The sequence below is a fragment of the Temnothorax nylanderi genome, unplaced genomic scaffold (genome assembly GCF_030848795.1).
Source record: "Temnothorax nylanderi isolate EJ_2023f unplaced genomic scaffold, tnyl_v1.0 TNYL_tig0101_pilon, whole genome shotgun sequence".
Lineage (NCBI taxonomy): Eukaryota > Metazoa > Arthropoda > Insecta > Hymenoptera > Formicidae > Temnothorax > Temnothorax nylanderi.
Genome location: NW_027249163.1, coordinates 608,928 through 628,241, shown reverse-complemented (window position 1 = coordinate 628,241; position 19,314 = coordinate 608,928). Strand labels below are relative to the sequence as shown.

The following is a 19,314-nucleotide window of genomic DNA, read 5'->3' as shown; positions in this document are numbered from 1 at the left end:
AATGTATTAAAACGTGTTAGAAACTCACAGATATTGAGATAAAAAGTAATTTGTTTAAACTTTGATCACTTTGACAGGAACGTGGTAACGGGAGAACATTATCGATTTGTGAGCATGTGGATGGCACGAACATCATATTTAGCTGCATTTTTCGTTATGCTCGTATTTGTAAGTATTTTATGAATTTTATGGTTGACTTGTCGATTAGTTGTATGTGTATATATTTATAGAATTTGACATATATATACCTATATATATATATATATATATACATTTAAATATTTAAATAATATTTACGTGAAACATTACATTGGCGAAAAAATATAAAATGGAAGAAATTGTCCAAACCATAGTAAATAGTCATTAGAAATTTGGAATCTAAATTTTTTTTACATATCAGTCTTTTTTTCTAGTTTAATTTATCATTAGGCTATATATATATGCGCGTGCGCGCGCGCACTTGCATGCTTGCATGCTTGCATGGCTAAATTATCAGTTTGCAAACGAAAGCTGTCTATCATTTATGTTCGATAACACAAATCTGAGTTTTTTTACTTGATATAATACAATGATTTTTTTGTACAAAATTAATGAGTACATCCAAGTACACGGTATATTTTGCCGAAAATACGAAACTCTAAGATCATTGTGCCATCGAATTGCAAGTTCGTGTCCTTTTTTTTTTTTGGCGATAATAAATTTCTCGCCATCAGAGAAACGATTTCACGCTCACCTATACGACAGTCTAACACGTGTAAAATGATATAGCAATCAATCCAAGCTAACCATCCACTAAAGTAACCTGTCTGCGCATAGCTTTCCTATCCCCAGTGTCCTCATCCACGCGCGATCCCTTTGGAGCTGAACCGTCGGGTATAAATCAAGGTTATTAGAGGCATCGTATTCGTCGTAGTGGCCCCATGTCGGTAATTTTGTATCAAATTGTGGTGGAATAGATTGCGGCATACTATGGTCGAGATCACCGGTGTGAAACTCCTAATGATGACACGATACTTTTAATAGTAATGTATATTTTTCGGGCGATATATTAACGATTATAATTAAAATCATTACTCTTTACAATTACGCATCAGTCGCGAGTTTTTCTTTTCTTTTTTTCTGCTTTTTGCCTACAACAAAAAAAAAAAACTCACAGATTCTAATAATGGCATTTATAAAAGGAGGTATTCTCTCCAAGATTTTTCTATCATACTAACTATAAGAGCTGAATGCCTCTGAACGTCACGGGAGAGCTCATTCTCCTCGCTGTCCCCATCAGACTATGATAGGGTTCGCGTCCTCGCCTCCACAGTCCACGGTACAACTCGGTGACTCGGATTGCCGCTCAGCGGTGAGATATTTTGTTCTTTAGATCGAACAATGTGGTTCGCTTTACAGTGTGGAGCGGAGCGAATGCGGCGCCGATATCGGATAAAGGGTTGCGCGCTCGTGCCGCGACACGTGAATTCGAGCCCCGGCTGCCTGGAGGGTTCACCCTGAGCCACCCCCCCGCTGGCCCGCCGTCGAGTCACGTGCACACGACTGTCGTCGTGCATGTATCATCGTGTATCTCCTCTGTCATGTACACGCGACGTCCGGCGCTCCGTTACAATATGATCCAGTATGAAATACTATTCCCTCTTCCTTTATCTTTCTCCTTGTTTGCCTCTGTGTTTGCGCGTTTGTCGCTCGCATTCGTGCTCCATCCTCCGGGGTGAATTCGCATCTCTTAATATCGAATTCGATTGACCGTACCGTGACAGATACCATCGAATACTCAGATTTACCATAAAGAGATGTCTATTAGTCGCGCGATATAAAAAAAAGCGAAAGAGGATTTAATTTAGAACAATATTAATTTAATGAGAACTCATAAAAAGATATACGAAGAATACGAAGAATGCAGTTTACATCAAATCAAATATGACGCGGAGAGATAAAGATATTTATTCCGAATTACATTTTTACTTCGAAAATTTGATTTGCAAAAATCCTCGTGTATCTATGTATATAAGTATCTACTTATTGTTAGTACATCCCACTATACCACTTACTCTGTATATTAATAATATGATATTTTGCCTGAGTGGAAAAATAATTGCCAAGCTACTACATCGCTATCATTCTTTCGGAGAAGGTAATAGGTTTTATTAGCTCTCTTTTTCTTTTGCTTTTGCTTTCTTCTTGTTCCTTTTTTTTTAAATAACATCTGCGCATTCGTATAAGATGGAATCGAACGACCGTAGTAAGGTTGCCTGTTGCAAATAACGGATTATCTTCGAGGGTGTCAGGTGCTGGTTCAATCTGAACCGATCGCAATTCAATTTCAACATTCGCTCAACGCGCTAACCGACTACGAGCGACCAGTTCGCAATTTACGTGACGCCGTAACTTTGTCAAAGTTACTCGGGCAAAATTTCAAAATAGTAATTTATAATGCCGATTGACATTTTTAATCAATATCAATCGTGTCTGTGCTAATTGCGACGTGATTGTATTTTCAGATATATTTGATATAAAGTTTTTACTCTTTATTGTTTCAGACGGTGTCAATCTCAATGTTACTGCGCTACTCGCATCACCAGATCTTTGTCTTCATCGGTGAGTGATAAAATTTTAAACATTTTAATTTATTTTTGCCATGTGAGAGAGAGAGAGAGAGAGAGAAACAGAGAGAATGTGTACGTGTATTTTAGTAGCAAAACAAATTGATGACAATTGATTGAAAGTTTTATTATATGAGTAACAGAGGTAAAGATCCAAGTTTGATAATTTCTATATTCGTTTAGTTAGCATATTTTATGAGCTTACCTTTTTCAGTTAATCGAATGACGTTTCTTATTTCGTAATGGGTTTAGCTATTTAAAATCCGCGTGATTCTAAACTTGAGATTAGGTAACTCGAGTTATATTATGAGTACATTAATAAGATTATAAGGATTATATTATAAAGCTTAACATTGATGCTCATCATAAGTATTTTGCGTGTACGTTGCGTTGTGCGATTTCGAATAAAAAATTAATCTAAATTCACAGAGATAAAAAAGTCATCTGGCATATTTATGTTTCTTTTCTCAAACAATGACGATTGACGATTTAGAGAATGAAGCAAGAGAATGAAACCTTTTATTTCATACTCTTTCGCTATTTTTTAATCTGTATTGGTTATTTCTATCTCGTTCTATGGCCCAGTCAGATAGTAAATCCACTATACGCAAGTGCAAGAAGCGCATGATGAATCTAGTAACGATTATGTGTTTATGATTATTAGGATTAGGAACTATTTTCGCGTCGAAAACGTCGTTAATTTTTTATTGAAATATGAAATAAATTTTTTTGAATTAGATTAATGATTGATTTTTCTGTGTCACGATATATTCAAAAGTTCGTGCGTTTAAACTGACTAATAAATCTTGCGCAATTACTGATGCAACATGTATCATCGCGGTGATACCGCGATAATTTCTCCCTCCCATCTTCGTTTTATTCACGATAAGATCTGCGCAACACGTATTTATAACGTTCTACGCCGCGCCCGACGGCCGACCAAGTATCTCGTTTGTCTGTTATACTGTCGTATATCGTATATCACGATGGATTCGTCGTTGCTTTCGTCGCCGTTTGCGCTATTATTGACTACTCTGGTCGTCATCGGCATCCTGAAAGTTTTCACTGCGCTGCGTCATATGTTTTTTTACTGGAAGAATAAGAGTCTACCTTACCTGCCAGATTCGCTATCATCTTCTATAACGGGTTGGAAAGTATTTCTGGGTCGCATCAGTTTTGTCGATTATAGCCAATATATATACAATTACTTCCCGGACGCAAAATATGTGGGAATGATGGATATTACCACGCCTAATGTGTTATTGCGCGATCCTGAGCTGATTAAGGACGTCATGGTGAAGGATTTTGAATATTTCCCGGATCATCGCAGTTTCGTTGACGAAAGCGTGGAACCGCTATTTGGCAGGAACACCTTCTTCTTGCGCGGAGACCGTTGGAAAGAAATGAGGAATACATTAAGCCCCTCTTTCACCGCCAGCAAAATGAAGTTTATGTTTGATTTGATATCGGAATGCTCTCACGATTTCGTTAATTATTTGGTCGATCATCCGGAAATCTGTCATACGATCGATACGAAGGAGGCCTTCAGACGGTACACCAATGATGTAATCGCCACAGCAGCATTTGGCATAAGCGTGAATTCTATGAAAGATCGAAACAATGAGTTTTACTTAAGAGGAGTGGAAGCTAGCAAAGTTTTTTCTGGACTGCTAGCGATCGTCAAATTTACATTTATACGTACGTGTCCACGGTTTAATAAATCCATTGGTCTGACCCTCTTCCCGTCGGCTACATACAAGTTTTTCAAGAAGATCGTGGAGGAAACCATTAGAGCGCGGGAAGAGCAAGATATCGTCAGACCAGATATGATTCATTTATTAATGCAGGCTCGGGACAAAGAAGGTGCCAATGTACACAAAATGACATTGGATGACATTGTTTCGCAAGCTTTTAGCTTTTTCTTCGCTGGCTTCGACACAACTTCGACGCTGATGTGTTTCGTTGCTCAGGAGCTGGCAATTAACCGAGATATACAAGATCGTTTGCGCGAGGAGGTACAACAGCATCTTGCTGAAGGAAACGGTAAGATTTCTTACGAGTCGCTGTCGAAGATGTCTTACATGGATATGGTGATCTCCGAGACTCTCAGAAAGCATCCACCGGTGATCTTCCTCGATAGGCTTTGCGTTAAGGGATATGAACTGCCTCCGTCGCAACCAGGCTGCAAGAATGTGATCGTCGAACCTAACGATGTGTTGGTGTTACCCGTTTATGCTTTACATCACGATCCGAAGTACTTTCCGAACCCGGATAAGTTCGATCCCGAAAGGTTCAGCGAGGAGAACAAAGACAACATTTTACCGTACACTTATCTACCATTTGGTCATGGACCTAGAAAATGTATCGGCAATCGATTTGTTCTCATGGAGGCTAAGATTCTGATAGCTCATCTTTTACAAAAGTTTACTCTGAAGGCTACAGAACGAACCGTCAATCCAATCGTATACGATAAGGAATTTACATTGCAACCTGTTGGCGGATTCTGGATCGGCTTGGAGAAGAGAGAAACGTGAAAATCTTGTACGCAATACATTATCGTGTGATATAGTTGTGTTTGGAACAATATTGCCGCATTATTAACTTTCAAGATATTCAACGCGTGTATGCACTTTGGAAGATGATTGAAGGATATAATAAGATTTATTTGCGATGTATTACGTCATTATGTTCAAAGCGAATAACCAAGTTTTTGCTAATGAGGAATTAAAAAAATTAAATATTAATTACTTGCGATAAACATCATAGCTTGCGTAGACTCTCAAGTCTAGTCGATTGTGTTAACTGTCAGTCATTTTTAATGATTTATATAACTTCCTCTTGTCGCCAAAAGTATAGTAGAAATAATAGAGTTGATATTATTCTTTACGTAAGAACGAATATCTCTATCGCACAAACGTCTTTCGCACTATTTTTTCTTTCGAAAAAATTTTCTTATTTAAATTATATAAAAAAAAATATATATATATATATAAAGGAAAACAACCCATTATATCTAATCAGTGTAAAATGCGCAGATAATCATTAAATTAAATTAATTATCAGTACAAACGTTACAAATAAAAATTTGTTATTGGTTGCGATATTTCTGAGATATCTTTTTAATGTTGATAGGGATTTTTTATGAGATTATATAAATATAATGTTATTTTGTCATATTGTTATCGAATGATATATCGTGCGAGAATGATAAGGTAATGAAAATAAGATGAACCAAATTAAGACTTCCTATCGCAACAATGTTCTGGAAAGCCACCTACATATATAAATGCAACTTATTCTTTCGTAAATATACGTTGTATATTTTATCTTCCTTTTCATTCTTATTTTTTAGTAATTAGGATTTACATGTATACATCGTACTTTTTTTATTTCTTTATTGAAAATGTCACTTTGTTAAAATTAATTTCGAGCGAATTTCAATTGTTTTGATTTAGCCTGATATATCAACTTAAAAACCGGTTTAAAAAATAATAATTTATTGCTATTTATATAATATTTTCAGATAATATTTTTTGTAATTTAAATAATAAGACGTTCAACATTCGCATTTTCTTAATTACTTTCCATAAACTATGAAGTTTTCTCAATTTTAATTACTTTCAAAAACTTGTCACTTTGTACTTAAATCATGTTTGAAAGTAATCGGTAAGTTATATTTTTTGTAATATATGATTTTCTGGAACAATATTTATTAAGTGATCTTTGAAAAGACTTAATATCATCGATGAATCGAAGAGTTTTGATTTTAATTTAATCGCTGTTTTTGGTAAGTTTGATAAAATGGTGTGTGCTTGATGATTTTTTTCATGGCCAGTTCGGGAATTAGCTTAAAAAAAGAAAGAGAAACTTGAAAGTTTAAACAGGAGCTTCGAGGGAAGTTATTTTCGCAGGTTAATCGTTTGAAATACAAATTTGCATAGAAAAACAGCGTGAAAGGCGGTATGCTTCCTTCATTCATTTGCGAGTTTTGGGTGTTTCATGTCGGATATATATATTGAAATACATTATTTTTTATTATTTTTTTGTTTTTCGTATTTAATGTTTCTTTAAGAAATTTACTTTAGATTGTCAAATGCAAAACGTGATTGAATCGAAAAGTCAAATGTATGTTCTTTGCAAAAATTAAAGAAACATAATTTTATGTAAACTTTGTATTAAACTTCCTCGATATTGAACAAATTACGATTTTATTGGTATCGATGAATTGAAGCTTAATATAATTTAGCTGCTTAAGACATGAATTTTACAACTGCTTTCTGCATATAATAATGTACAATGTATAATGTATTCAATGATATATATTCGGTCTAATTAGAGCGGAAGCGAAACGGATAGAGCGGTTAATGTAAAAAAGAAAAGAAAAGAAAAGAAAAAGGAAATAAACGTAAGAGATACACGTGGCGTTGGTTAGAGAGGGGATTATGCGGGACAGGACGAAGGATTGCGGCGAAGTTTTAATAACCGGAGGGTAGAGAGTTAGTAGATGATAAGTTAAAATCTAAAATTCATTAAATTGAACCGCCAAGAGTGTCGCGCAAATTTGTAAGGTACGACACTGCGTATCCTATAAAGAAGGCGCGGCTCGCGGTGGGTCGTCCACAGGACGAGTGACGGTATTAACTTTTTAATTGCTTTGTTGCACCCATGGCGGGCGCGGCACGGAACGATGCGATTATGAATTTTTAATTTATCCTCGAGTCTTGGTTCCATCGACTTGCAAGACGGTGTCGCAGATTATCCGAACAGGTTGTAAACACAAAATTGTCGCGCCCCTAAATCAGCATCAATTTCTAGATTTATTAATATCTACGTGAATGCTTTTGAACGATTATGCGAGATTACGCACGTATACCTACTGATATATTTATTGGCAAGATGGGCGCGAGAAATAAATCAATACTAAGTGTGCGAGGAGTGCTTAAAGCGTCGATAGAAAGTTTCGTGGAATTTAAATCAGAATTGATGAAGTTTCGAAATTAATTCGTATCAAGCTTTGAGTCGACTCGTCGAACGCGACACGATTCCTTCACGGTGTTGTTAAACTTACGTAATAACCTTCTGCTCGCGAAGTCTTCGCCACGATGTGCCTGATAAATATTAAATTCAAGCCGTTCTTCGACCGGAATAACGATTTCCACATAGCGTTCTATCCTTGCGATAAACTTATGCGACGGCATGTGCGTGTGTATACATATATATATATATATATATATAGAAAATATCTTAAAAACTCGTTTCTTCTATTTGTTTCAGTTGATCTCATACAAATGCTGGAGTTTAATTTAACTGTATCATTGCCAGCTGCCTCCCTACTGACAGTGGTCTTGGCATTAGTAGGTAAGTTTCATATATCTTTTAGGTATTCAGTTTTAATTAGTTGTATTAGTATATTTTACTCTTGTTTTTGTCATGTTTCATGGAAAGTGAAATATTGTTGAATAGCGTTTACATTCATCGGACTTTATATGCAAACATGTTTCTTAGATTTCCGTGCGTTATTTTTATTTCTTATACTGCGAATTTTTTGAAAGTGAAAAACGGTTCGATGAGAGGTGATTCGTTTTAGCTAGAATAATCAATCGGTCGCGAATTCTCGAGCGAAAACGTTGCGAGTTTGGTACGCACGATGTGCGAGTGAAATATTAAATACCTTTTTACTAAATCACGACTGCCCTTGCTCTCTCGTATTCTCGCCGGTAGAACGTTAGCTCGGTTACAAAGCTGATTGGCCGGGACGGTTAACCCAGGATTCTGCATAAATTTCTGATGAAGGCGCAACAGTTGGGTAACCCGCTCGGAGCCCATTTAGCAGCAGTGACGGTGGCCGCGGCGCCGACGTTGCGCGACACCCATTTCCATTTCGACCTGAATATCTCCTCTTCACGCTTCGCGTGTCCACTGGTACCAATGGTCCAATTGATCTGCATAAAATACGACGTCTCTAATCCTTCTGCCCACCCAACGCAAAGCATCGCGATACTTTTGTACACAATAAATTATTTCTCTCGAGAAATATATCATTTCCAGTTCTCAAGTTTCAATTGGTTAATCCGTTTTTATCCCACGAATTTTCATGTCTGTTTCGACATAATATATTGAAACATTAGATACTATTTCAATTTACCATCTAATCTGAACTCTTCTTATTTCTTATCTTTGATAAAACTGCACACTTACAAGCACAGAGAATTGTAATATATTTCAAGTGTAATACATCTCAGCTTGTGTGCTCGCAGCATTATCGATGATATTTTCTTCTACCTTATCTATCAATGTCATAACAACGCTAGTCATTAATTTTGATTAAATAAAGATCAAGATCGCAACTCTATCTATATATTTCACGATAAAAACTGTTTATATACAGTCCAGTAGGGAATCCATTCATTTATACGTATACCACCAGTTGCGTGGTCAGCAGGCAGCCAAGCGAAATGGCAACAGAAATGGTAAATTTCCGGATCCGCACTCTTCTCCCTCTGTTGCGGGAATTGCCAAGAGGATCGTCTGTACAAAAATCGATATATATATATATTTTTTTTACGCGCGCGCGTGTGTATGTATATATGGAGGGGTAAAAATCAGAGTGGTGTAAGTCAAATTTTTTACAATATTTTTTCGTGTGCTTAGATGCAATTTATATATTGTAGAGATTGCATCTATGCACACGAGAAAATATTTTAAAAAATTTTTACCCCTGGTTTTTACCCCTCCATATATACAAGCACGTATGTACATCGAATGTAACGTAGTTGGAGTAGTAGGAAAAGGGAAGGGAGTCTTAGGGAAGTTGTTATCTGGAGTAATAGGTTCCGGTTCCTATGTCGCTTCCTGCTTTCTCCATCCGTCATCCCGTGACTCTCTCAGTCTTCTGAACCTTCACTCCTTCGTCGCACGTTACTTTTCGGTCAAAGAGGCTATATATCGTTACTCCTTTTCTTTCTCGTATTTCTGTATTTTTTAAATTCTTTTTCAATTTTTCCCAATTTATTATGATAATCAGAAGCATGGAAAGTTGGAAAGCATTATATAGTCATACCATCCAGCAATGCTGTAGAATTTTTTTGGTTAAAAAATTTGAGTTTTATGAATATTCTTGAAATGTCTTTGCAATAATATAATACGCCTTATAATATAAAAAAGCCCTTGAACTTTCGAGCGCAAATAACTCTATAATCATCGACGCCTTTGTATTTTGTATTTTAGTAATTTTCAAAATAATCTTACAATGTATGCCATTGTTTACGGGTTAGCATTTAGATTACACGTTACATTCGATATCGCATATCTTGCGTAATGTTTTCTCAACGCTATTCAAAACGCTCGGTATATTCTTTTTCAATTTTCGTCCTTGCGTTTATGCCGTTGATGGGCAGTATTTTGTCTGGCGGGTGCCTGCGGCATCATCAGCGTGAATTCACGTCAAATCGTCCACGCGTCGTTCGGCATTTGGCATCAGGTACGACGTGGAAGACGATTTTGCATAATGGAACGTCAAAGAACGAAGGCACACCGGCGCCTCTGTGCATCAGTGACGCATGATCGACCGCCTAACATGCCGTAAACACATTTTCAGAGACGGTCAGAACACGTTGCACTACGTCGAGCCATTCCGTTTATCTGCTTACAACGTCGATGCGAAGCTGCCGTATACATATTAGCATATTTTGTACAGGCGCGTGAGCGTCTGCGCGAGCGTCGCAACCTTTGTGGATTAAAGGGGATAAATAGCTTTTAATAAAGTTGACTAGCTTGACTGTCATCGCGATAAAAGGATCACAAAATTCCCAAGTATGCTTAGGATATGGCATAATCACGGGTTATGCGGTAACGAGTCATGGTGTAAACGGTATAAAAATTAACGATCCCAAAAATGATTGAAAGCAGGATATCTCCAGGCGCGCATCTTTACGCGTCTTCTTTACATATATATGACCGATGACGTATCAAGCAAGCTTGCTCCCCAAGTTTGCTTTTCGTGTGATTTTCACAATATCACGCGTAATGTTAGTAATGTAAAATATAGTTCGCTCTTGTAATGCTACGATTAGGCAAATTAGCGTGATTACGGTTCCGCGTATGCGAGGTGCCGACGTATGCAATGGGATGGCTAGATCATGGCGCTAGAGCAGATTAAACTGCAGTCTATAGCCCCCTGCCTCGGCAGTCTATAGCCCTCTGCCTCCCTCTAAAACCGCTTCTGCCGCCCGCCCGCGCGCCGCGCCGTGCTGAAAGCACAATATAGCATCAACGGCGAAGATCCTGGTACATCCTGGTATAGCGGCGGATAATTTGGCCGGGATTCGCCGCTCCACGATACCGCTCTCTGCTTCTGACATACGACGGTTAATGCGAGTCCTGATTGGTCCTTGATTAAATCTTCCATGCTTTGACGAATACGATTTCGCTCCTAATTATCTCGTCAACAGTCACTTGGCGAAAGGAGATCTGCGAGTTTATACAGTCGAGCGTTATACAAGATGCGAACGTGTCTTCGACGGAGATAGAACCCGTATAGTTTACAGTCGCAGCAGCGGCTAACAATTATACGCCAGTAGATCTAGGTAACAGATCCGCAATTAGCTTTGTAAACTCATTTCAAAGAAATTTACAGCTTATGTCGTCGGATTATGAGATCGAATAAGTCAAGGTCCGTCCTACATGTTGTAACAGCAGCTTCCTTCTTTCGCACATGATACTCGCGAATTTATCTGACAATGAGATTAGTTTTCGTCTGGGATACGGCTCATACGGTAATTAATACGGTAAAAACAAGAGATCGATGAGTAACATTGGCAAGCGAGTCGAAATTTTGACATTTTTGACAGTATAGTCTTTGGCAAAAGAATTCCGTAAGGATCCACCCGCTCGTATTTATTCGCATTCGATCAAATATATCGAATCTCGCGTTCGATCAGGCTCAAACGTGTTCGCAGTGGTCGGTCAACGGGAAATATTATGTCCATTAGATGGGAAGAGCGAAGGGGGAGGGGCAGGGAGAGGGAGTGAATTCTGCCGAGTTGCGCGCAATATTGGCACCGGCCAAGTTCGATTCGATGCTGATGACACGTGAGCGATGGCCGTACACAGTTGACCATTGATTAACCACATTATTAGCTACCGCCTCTTCAGAAAATATGCGCGCGACGTACATTCCAGTATTATTTCGCGTTGCGTCAGATATGTATTTACGTACGTGTTATACACACGAATACGCATAATTCTTCGCGCGACTAATCGCACGACTAATGGATGAGCTTGGGACAACGGTGCGTGCTATCTATTAAATAATAATATTTCACTGATATTTTGTTTCCTTCTTAGAAGCCTGATAACGTAACATTTGACTTTTTATAATTTACTTTTATAAAAATTACCAATAGAAGCTATTTTCGAAATCTGATAGCCTGTGATATTCAAACATCTATCTTAAACGTGACATTCCTAAAGGAGATACGGAAGGAGATGACAAAAGTCGTTGTAGTATAACCGTACTCGGAAATTGTGAAATTACCTCACTGTTATCTGTAAATTTTCCATAGATTTATAGGATTTATGAGACGAGATAAAGATTTCGTGTTCGAAGCGTTTGGCATTTCCACCGCTCTCGTATTGTCACATAAAATGAACAGAGGTATTAATTTGGAACTGTTGCCTATTTATAAGGCCCAAGTTTACGCTCGATCAGCCGACATCGACGTTGGGCGTCGGCGTCGGCGTCGGCGTCGGCGTTGGCGTCGGCGTCGGCGAGCCGTGGACGGCGCGCGTGAAGCATACACGCATTCAATTACGCGTGAGCCCGTGTCGGCCGTGCGCGCTCTCACGGCCTCGAATTAGTTATGACTCATGAACCCGCTGTCAGCTGTCAGTCAGCAGTTTTGGGAAACTATAACTGTAACTGTGCCGTTCCGTCGTCAATTTGGAGCACGATGTTTTGCGCAATGTTTTACGTTCATTAGCAATATCCGGTTCCGCCGGTGATACCATAAATTTCAAGTCTTTTGTTTGAAGCTTTCAAGCTTGACTGCGATTTGAATACAAGGGGCGAATTACGCTCTTGTCAAAAGGAAAATAGACGCTCTACACACAAGTGAATATAGTACGTTTTATCGCAAGAAAAATACCGGCAGATATAAATTATAACGTTACCAAGTGCAATTTCAATCTTGAAAGATTACTGGGACATTACGTAGATCGTACGTAGTCGCTGTTCGTCGTATCCGGAATTTGAGCGTCTTTATAAAAATTGAGGGGGAAGGAGAATGAGGATCGAGTGATCGAGAGTTAGATGGTTCTCCGGCAAAATATCGCGTTAAAGGTTAGAGGCTTACCTACGCGGTGAGGTAATGCTCGACTAGTATGCATTTAAACGAGTGCATTATCCGCGCATTATCCGATGTTAACGATCCTTTCGGCACAGGTCAATATGTAACTAATTCACGCGCATCCTGTTATTAACCAAGTCGGATGACTGGATCCCAAAGTTGCTTCGATCCTTAGTTTGGTGTAACGTGGAAAAAGTCGATGCAATTATGTCTTTTCTCTATCCTTTTTACGGCCAATTTTCGAATATAATATTTATTACTTTATCTAAGATATCGGGAAACATGAAAAATAGGCGAAAAGATTATTGCATTGAAATTATTATCTTTAATTATTTACTTACTTTTCATATAAACGAGAGATGGAAAATAAAATTTAAGCTCCAGGGTATATATATATATATATATACGAAATTTTATCAAGGGTACTTTATTAAGGATTAACAGAAATTTTTTATTTGTGGCTTTCTCACCGAGGTGCTTGACATTGTGGGATGAAAAAAAGAAAAAAAATGAAAAGATCGCGTTGAGCGATCGTTTTCGGTGAATTTTTGACAGGGATAAATCGACCCCAGATTTATCGAAGGATCTATAGATAAAAATAAACACGATAATTTGTAGGCAGAGCATTTGTATATTTGTAAAAATCTCAATGCAAACATTACTTTTTTGTTACAATAGCGGCATAAGTGATTTCCTTTTCTTCGTGAAACAATCGGCCGCCCTGCTCTCTTAAGAAGTAATTTCTCACGTTGTCGGGCCACCCCCGTGAGCGCTGTCAGACCACGTCTCTTCGTCGATTTGTACTTCTGTATCTTGGCCCGTGTTGCGTACGTCCCGGCTCGGATACGAGCGACGTGAGCCCCGCTCATTAGCATTCCCGCGGCGTTGTTTTCTTTCCATGTTCCGTCGCGTTGTGTCCGATCGAGAAACTAATTATCTAACGTCGCGCCCTTAGTCTCGGGATCATCCATCCTTCCTGGTCGCGCGCCTGGTGCGCCTTCATCTAGCACTGCCACGACGATCTCTCGCGTAATGTACGCGCATGTCTACTCCTTTCCGACTTACGAGAGCATTTTTCGAAAATCGACTAAATGGAGTCTGACTAACTCCAATACCGGTTCGACCATGCGCACCAGCGAAAATAAAGGGCGATAATCGCACACAAGGACGAATTCTTTCCTTTGGTTCTCGTTCTTAATCGCCGTTGATCGCTGTTGATCATATTAAGTATTCTTTTTTGTCACTTTCGCATGATTTCCCACGAATGCTGGTATCGTTACATAGCCATTAGAAAACATCCTGACAAATATATTGTATATGTATACATATATGTATTTCCATTTGCATTCTCATTGTGTTTCCGTAGATATTCTAATTCACAATAATGTTTGACTCGTTAAGAAAGATTGAATGTTTAGCGCTTGTAAAACGACAAGAAGAATCGATGCGGTACATCGTTTTTAGAACATAACGGCCATGCATTGACGGTAAATTTACGTAGAACGAATCTCACACACTGTCGGAGTTTTAATTGCGTGGAAACTATCCGATATTAATAGGACATGCTCGTATCCATTCGATAACGTCGGGATCGATTATCTTTTTGGCATTTTGGGCATTTTTGAATTCGAAATACAATATCATTGTAATTTATAAGTGTTAAACCATTTTTAAATATCAAAAAGAGAAATTATTTAATATAAAATATCGGAAAAGAGCGACAGCTTTTCATTAATTGTTATTACTTACATTAGATATTTCTGCTTATTTTTTTAGGGATGGAGGCGCTTATGTCTGAATTTTTCAATGACACAACCACTGCGTTTTACATAATCTTGATAGTGTGGCTTGCCGATCAATACGATGCTATCTGCTGTCACACGGTTCTTACAAAGAGACACTGGCTAAGGTATGTGATTATGATTAATTTCGCCAATTTTAGTAACACCGAATGTCTTTTTCGTATTTTGCGTTTCGGTTATCGCGAGCAGTAGAAGGTTTATTGGTAAAAAAGAAAAATCTCTAAAAGAGTGCTTTCGGTAGAAAAACAAGATGATCGGGAGGGCATTTAATTAAATAGGATTAAGTTGTACTAAGTAAAGTGAGCTTTGCGTGTCGGATATGTTAGCTAACCTGCTAGCGAGCAACCTTTTTCGCTTTAATCCAATAGCACGGCTAAAATTGCCACGACCTATTCCGGCACAGGCTTTCAAAACTATATATTTGAAATATCTTAAGGGAATTGAATCCTTCTTATAATTGTGATTGCACAAAACGGAGAGAGGTGCATATATTTTGAACAACAGAGGCATTTTATGTGAAAATATGAAACATGAGGCATATGTCTTGCGTTATATATATAGTTATATTCGAAAGAAAATATAATGTTTAATGTGTTTATCTACCCGTAATCTCTTTGTTGCTTTTCCTGAGCTTTGCTCGATTCCGTAAACATTCGAGTAGCCTAAAACTACGATTATATTAACAATTCGCTGAATACATACGAATGTATTTTATATTTGATTATTGATGTATTCTGATGATGTGCGATTAACCGTCGAGTTCGATCGGATTTGAACGTCCTTTCTGTACGGGGCTGCCCGTTGATCTGTGGTTATAAACGTACGACGATCGATGTACATTCCGCAAACATCGAACAGCAATTCGCTGATTCAACAATCTAGTTGATCCTACGTAGAGACGTCAAAGCGAGGTTGAGCTGAGAACTTCACAATAGAGATCGGGCTTTACGCTCGGTATAGCTTAGATCTCCCAGAAGGACTATACCGCGAGGCAATTTCCCTGGACGAACGAAGGGTTAGACTGGGACATTAGAGACATTAGGTGACGATTAAACAAAGCCGTCACCAACGACAAACTTACACTGGTCCAGGAATCCTGTATTTCCACTCGGACGCAACTCCTATGATACGGATTATTATTATTGGTCCGCTTTTACGAAGCTACTTTTACGAGTCCTAAATAGATCCTTCTAAAGATTTGAAGTAAATACAAGAAATTCTTAAACTCATTCTCTCGTTGACTTTTTTGCTTGCATCTCATGAAAAAATGCAATTAATTCTAAATATTTAGTTAAATATTTTAAAGAGAGTACTGTTTTAAAAATGTCACCAAAGTCACATCTTCTCGTTGGATCTTTGCGTTGGAAAATTATCAACGCAACGTTTCACAAAATTTTGCGAGACGAGAAATTTACGCTTGATCTATTTTCGATTTGTATTCGGGCTTGGTGAGAATCGGTGGAACCTGGATGTGCAGTCGGACTGGAGATTGGAAACGGATCATTAGAACTGGCATTAGCAACAATTAAATAGATCTGACGCCGGTAATAGTATTCGAGTCTCCGAACAGCCCAAGTACGCGTCGCGCGTCCTGCTTCGTAGTCTTCTAATACGGGATTTACACTGAGGTCTAATTAGAATCAATTCTAATCGCGTGAGCGAAGCTGTGTCTCGGGCAGGAGTAATCGAGATCGTTATCGAGGGCGACGCGTGTCTGCAAGACAAATCGAATTGTCTCGTGAAACGTGTTGTCACTCACGTAACGAAACGATCATTATGTTACTATCACTTTGTGCGATATATAAAAGACTGATTGCGAGAGAAAAAAAAACAAGAGAAAACTAGTTTGATCGCGAGCAGCGATTATGCCGACAACAATAACCTTAAACGTTTTATAACATTCAGCAGGATTGAAATTTTTGGTATCATCAGTTTTAGCAGTTATAACGAAAGTATCTATATCTTGATTTACACTAATTTTTTCAAACATACTATAATATTAAAAATAAATGATAAATTTCACTCAAGGTTTATGAAATACCGAACACCAACATCTTTCGTACATGCAGAGAAGCTATTGAGTACCATCTTCCGACATGAGCATCTGACGTTGTCAGATTGGCGTTATAGTATCTGTGGCAACTCGTTTCTGTAAGTCGACTAATGCGACTTTCCCCATGTTTGAAGTATTTGCGTAATTGCATCGCGGACTTTCCGTACACGGCGTTTTGCATTAAACGCGATTCACGGATTAGGCGCGAGTTACGCTAAATGTGCATTAGGATGCCAATGCAATGAATACTATCCGTCGACTGTTTTCACGGGTCATCCGCTTTTAATTAGAAATCCGACTTCCGCTTACGAACGGTTTGTCAAATAGTCCGTATTTAGTTCCTATTATGTTTCTGCTGCTGTTTATAAAACTAAAATCTCCGCGCAAAGACGACGGAGGAAAAATTGCGTTGAACGGAAAGAAGCTGGAAAATGCATAACGATCTTCGTTAATATGCATGTCGAATGCAGCAGATATTTTGGATTAATTCACGCTGACAGCTGAAACTTGCCGTTTCATATAGATTTTGATGAAAGTCTGTGTGGAACGTACATTTGATTTTTGTTACATTTTTTGCACTACAATTACATACGATAAGAACGTCAGATCGATTTTTTCCTCTTATTTTTTTCTTGAATATCACTTGTATGCGTTATATATCGTAGAAAACTTGGTAAGTTTGGTTTTTTCTGCCGACGTCATTCTTATGGGTTAAAATAAAACTCTTGAAGTGAAGTCAGAATAGCATACGAGAGGAAAAGTCGTGTACCATGCGTGATGTGGCGGCTAGATATTGCCAAGGGCGAATAGTACTGAGAAAGTTCAATGATTGCGTCCCCTGATATCGATATGCGAGTTAGGCATTCCTAATTCCTATGTTTTTCTTATTCAACTACATTACTACAATGTAATATAGGAAATGTCGGGAATGTCATGATTTAATTTTTGCTAAAGTTTTTTGCCAAAAGAATTTTTTCGTCTTATTTCGTCTTATTTTGATCAAAGATGCGTTGCAAGATGCTGGACAAAAGGCACGACATTCTAATTGTTTATTGAATGTTTACGAATTATTTCTCCGAGAAATTGTAGGGTAAATGCAATTGAACAATTGGTTTTATACGATCGGCATTAAAACCTCAACCCTGTAGTAAGAGTTTCATCCATTTGTTCGACGGAGGTTCACTATACCACACATGCGAAGCCGCGCGGAGTTCGTCCTCGAAAACAATTAGAAAAGTGCTTTATTGAAAAGTTAAAGTTTCGCTGGAGTTCGTTGGATAATCTCGAATCCATCGTTATCTTACTCAAGTTAATTGTATATAACATCGATGTTTGCTTTCATAAAGATTGCACGTGATAAATTACGAGACATTTATTATTGTTCATCATGGATTGAAAAGCGGAATTATAAATAACAATTCTGTTGAGATATTTTGTAATATTTTGATCGTACGTGCCTTTCGTTACACGAGATCTGTTAAAAAAACCATCTCGACTTTGATTGAAATAAACTCGGCGGATTAATGTCTCTGTCACTTCACACATTTATTCTCACACACACACACGCACGCACACACACACACACACAGTGAATTTTCTTTTACTCGGTACACTTTTGGAAGATTATTCTTGATATTGATACAATAATTATTGTGTTTTATGATTTCTGTATCTCTCGTTAAATATTTCTCCTTTTAGATCGAGTTTTATTTTGAAAGATAAAAAACTGTGCACGGTTAGGAAGTTGTTGCACTTGTGGATTTTCGTATTTGCTGAGAAACATTGCACAACAAAAGCTAACAAAAATGTTGACAAGTGCGCGCATTATCATGATAAATTTCCAATCATCTGACTTGACTCTTCACTTTTCTGCTCGTTTGCGGCGTATTACGTCACGGCGATAGTAGAGCACGAAGTGGGATTTATTTCATGAGAAATATAATTTTTTCCGAATGCATTGCGATGCAACCAAGAATTTATAAACGACCACTGTGACGTCCGAAGACGGAGATGGTCTTAGGTGCTCGGTAGTTGAAAAGAATGTATTTTTAATTTAATTCAAGCAGAGCTTCTCGCTATAGGTCTCTCTTTAGTCTTTTTCTTATTATCTTTCGCCAAAGCAAGTTTCTCAGCCGTTTTCTCTTCTCGCTTGTTTTTTCGTAGAAATATAATTCTGTTTTCATCGTGCTTGCGATTACCAAAACGCGACAATATCAAGTTACAGTATTCTGAATACCTGAAAATTACTGTTGTAAATTTCTAATATATTGCAAATAGATGTAATTGCTAATAGATCTAAGGATTGAAATTAATTTCAAGTGAAGTTGCTCAAGTGAATAGTGGATAAGAAAAGTCAGACGATCCTTCACAAAGGATTGAAGTGAATGGATCGTTGAATATGATGGATGCCAGGGTATGTACACTCTTGCGTTCTTAATCGCCGAACGGTACGACTAGTATTCTTGAAAATTCTTCTATAAATTTACGTAACGAGGTTACGAATAAAT

The 19,314-nt window shown here is 38.0% G+C and overlaps 2 protein-coding genes across 5 annotated transcripts in view; both read left to right on the top strand.

The window, feature by feature from the left end:
* LOC139775586 (membralin-like) overlaps window positions 1-19,314 on the top strand; it is a 57,673-nt gene that overhangs the window by 2,912 nt on the left and 35,447 nt on the right. For all 4 annotated transcript variants that reach the window (XM_071711674.1, XM_071711673.1, XM_071711672.1 and 1 more), the window contains exons 7-10: window positions 78-168; window positions 2,544-2,601; window positions 7,881-7,964; window positions 14,729-14,861. In XM_071711674.1, the coding sequence (XP_071567775.1) occupies window positions 78-168; window positions 2,544-2,601; window positions 7,881-7,964; window positions 14,729-14,861 (366 nt within the window). The remainder of the gene's footprint in view (window positions 1-77; window positions 169-2,543; window positions 2,602-7,880; window positions 7,965-14,728; window positions 14,862-19,314) is intronic.
* LOC139775588 (cytochrome P450 9e2-like) lies at window positions 3,507-5,914 on the top strand. The gene has a single exon (XM_071711678.1). It carries the CDS (start codon window positions 3,593-3,595, stop codon window positions 5,138-5,140), a length of 1,548 nt encoding a protein of 515 aa, XP_071567779.1. The 5' UTR covers window positions 3,507-3,592; the 3' UTR covers window positions 5,141-5,914.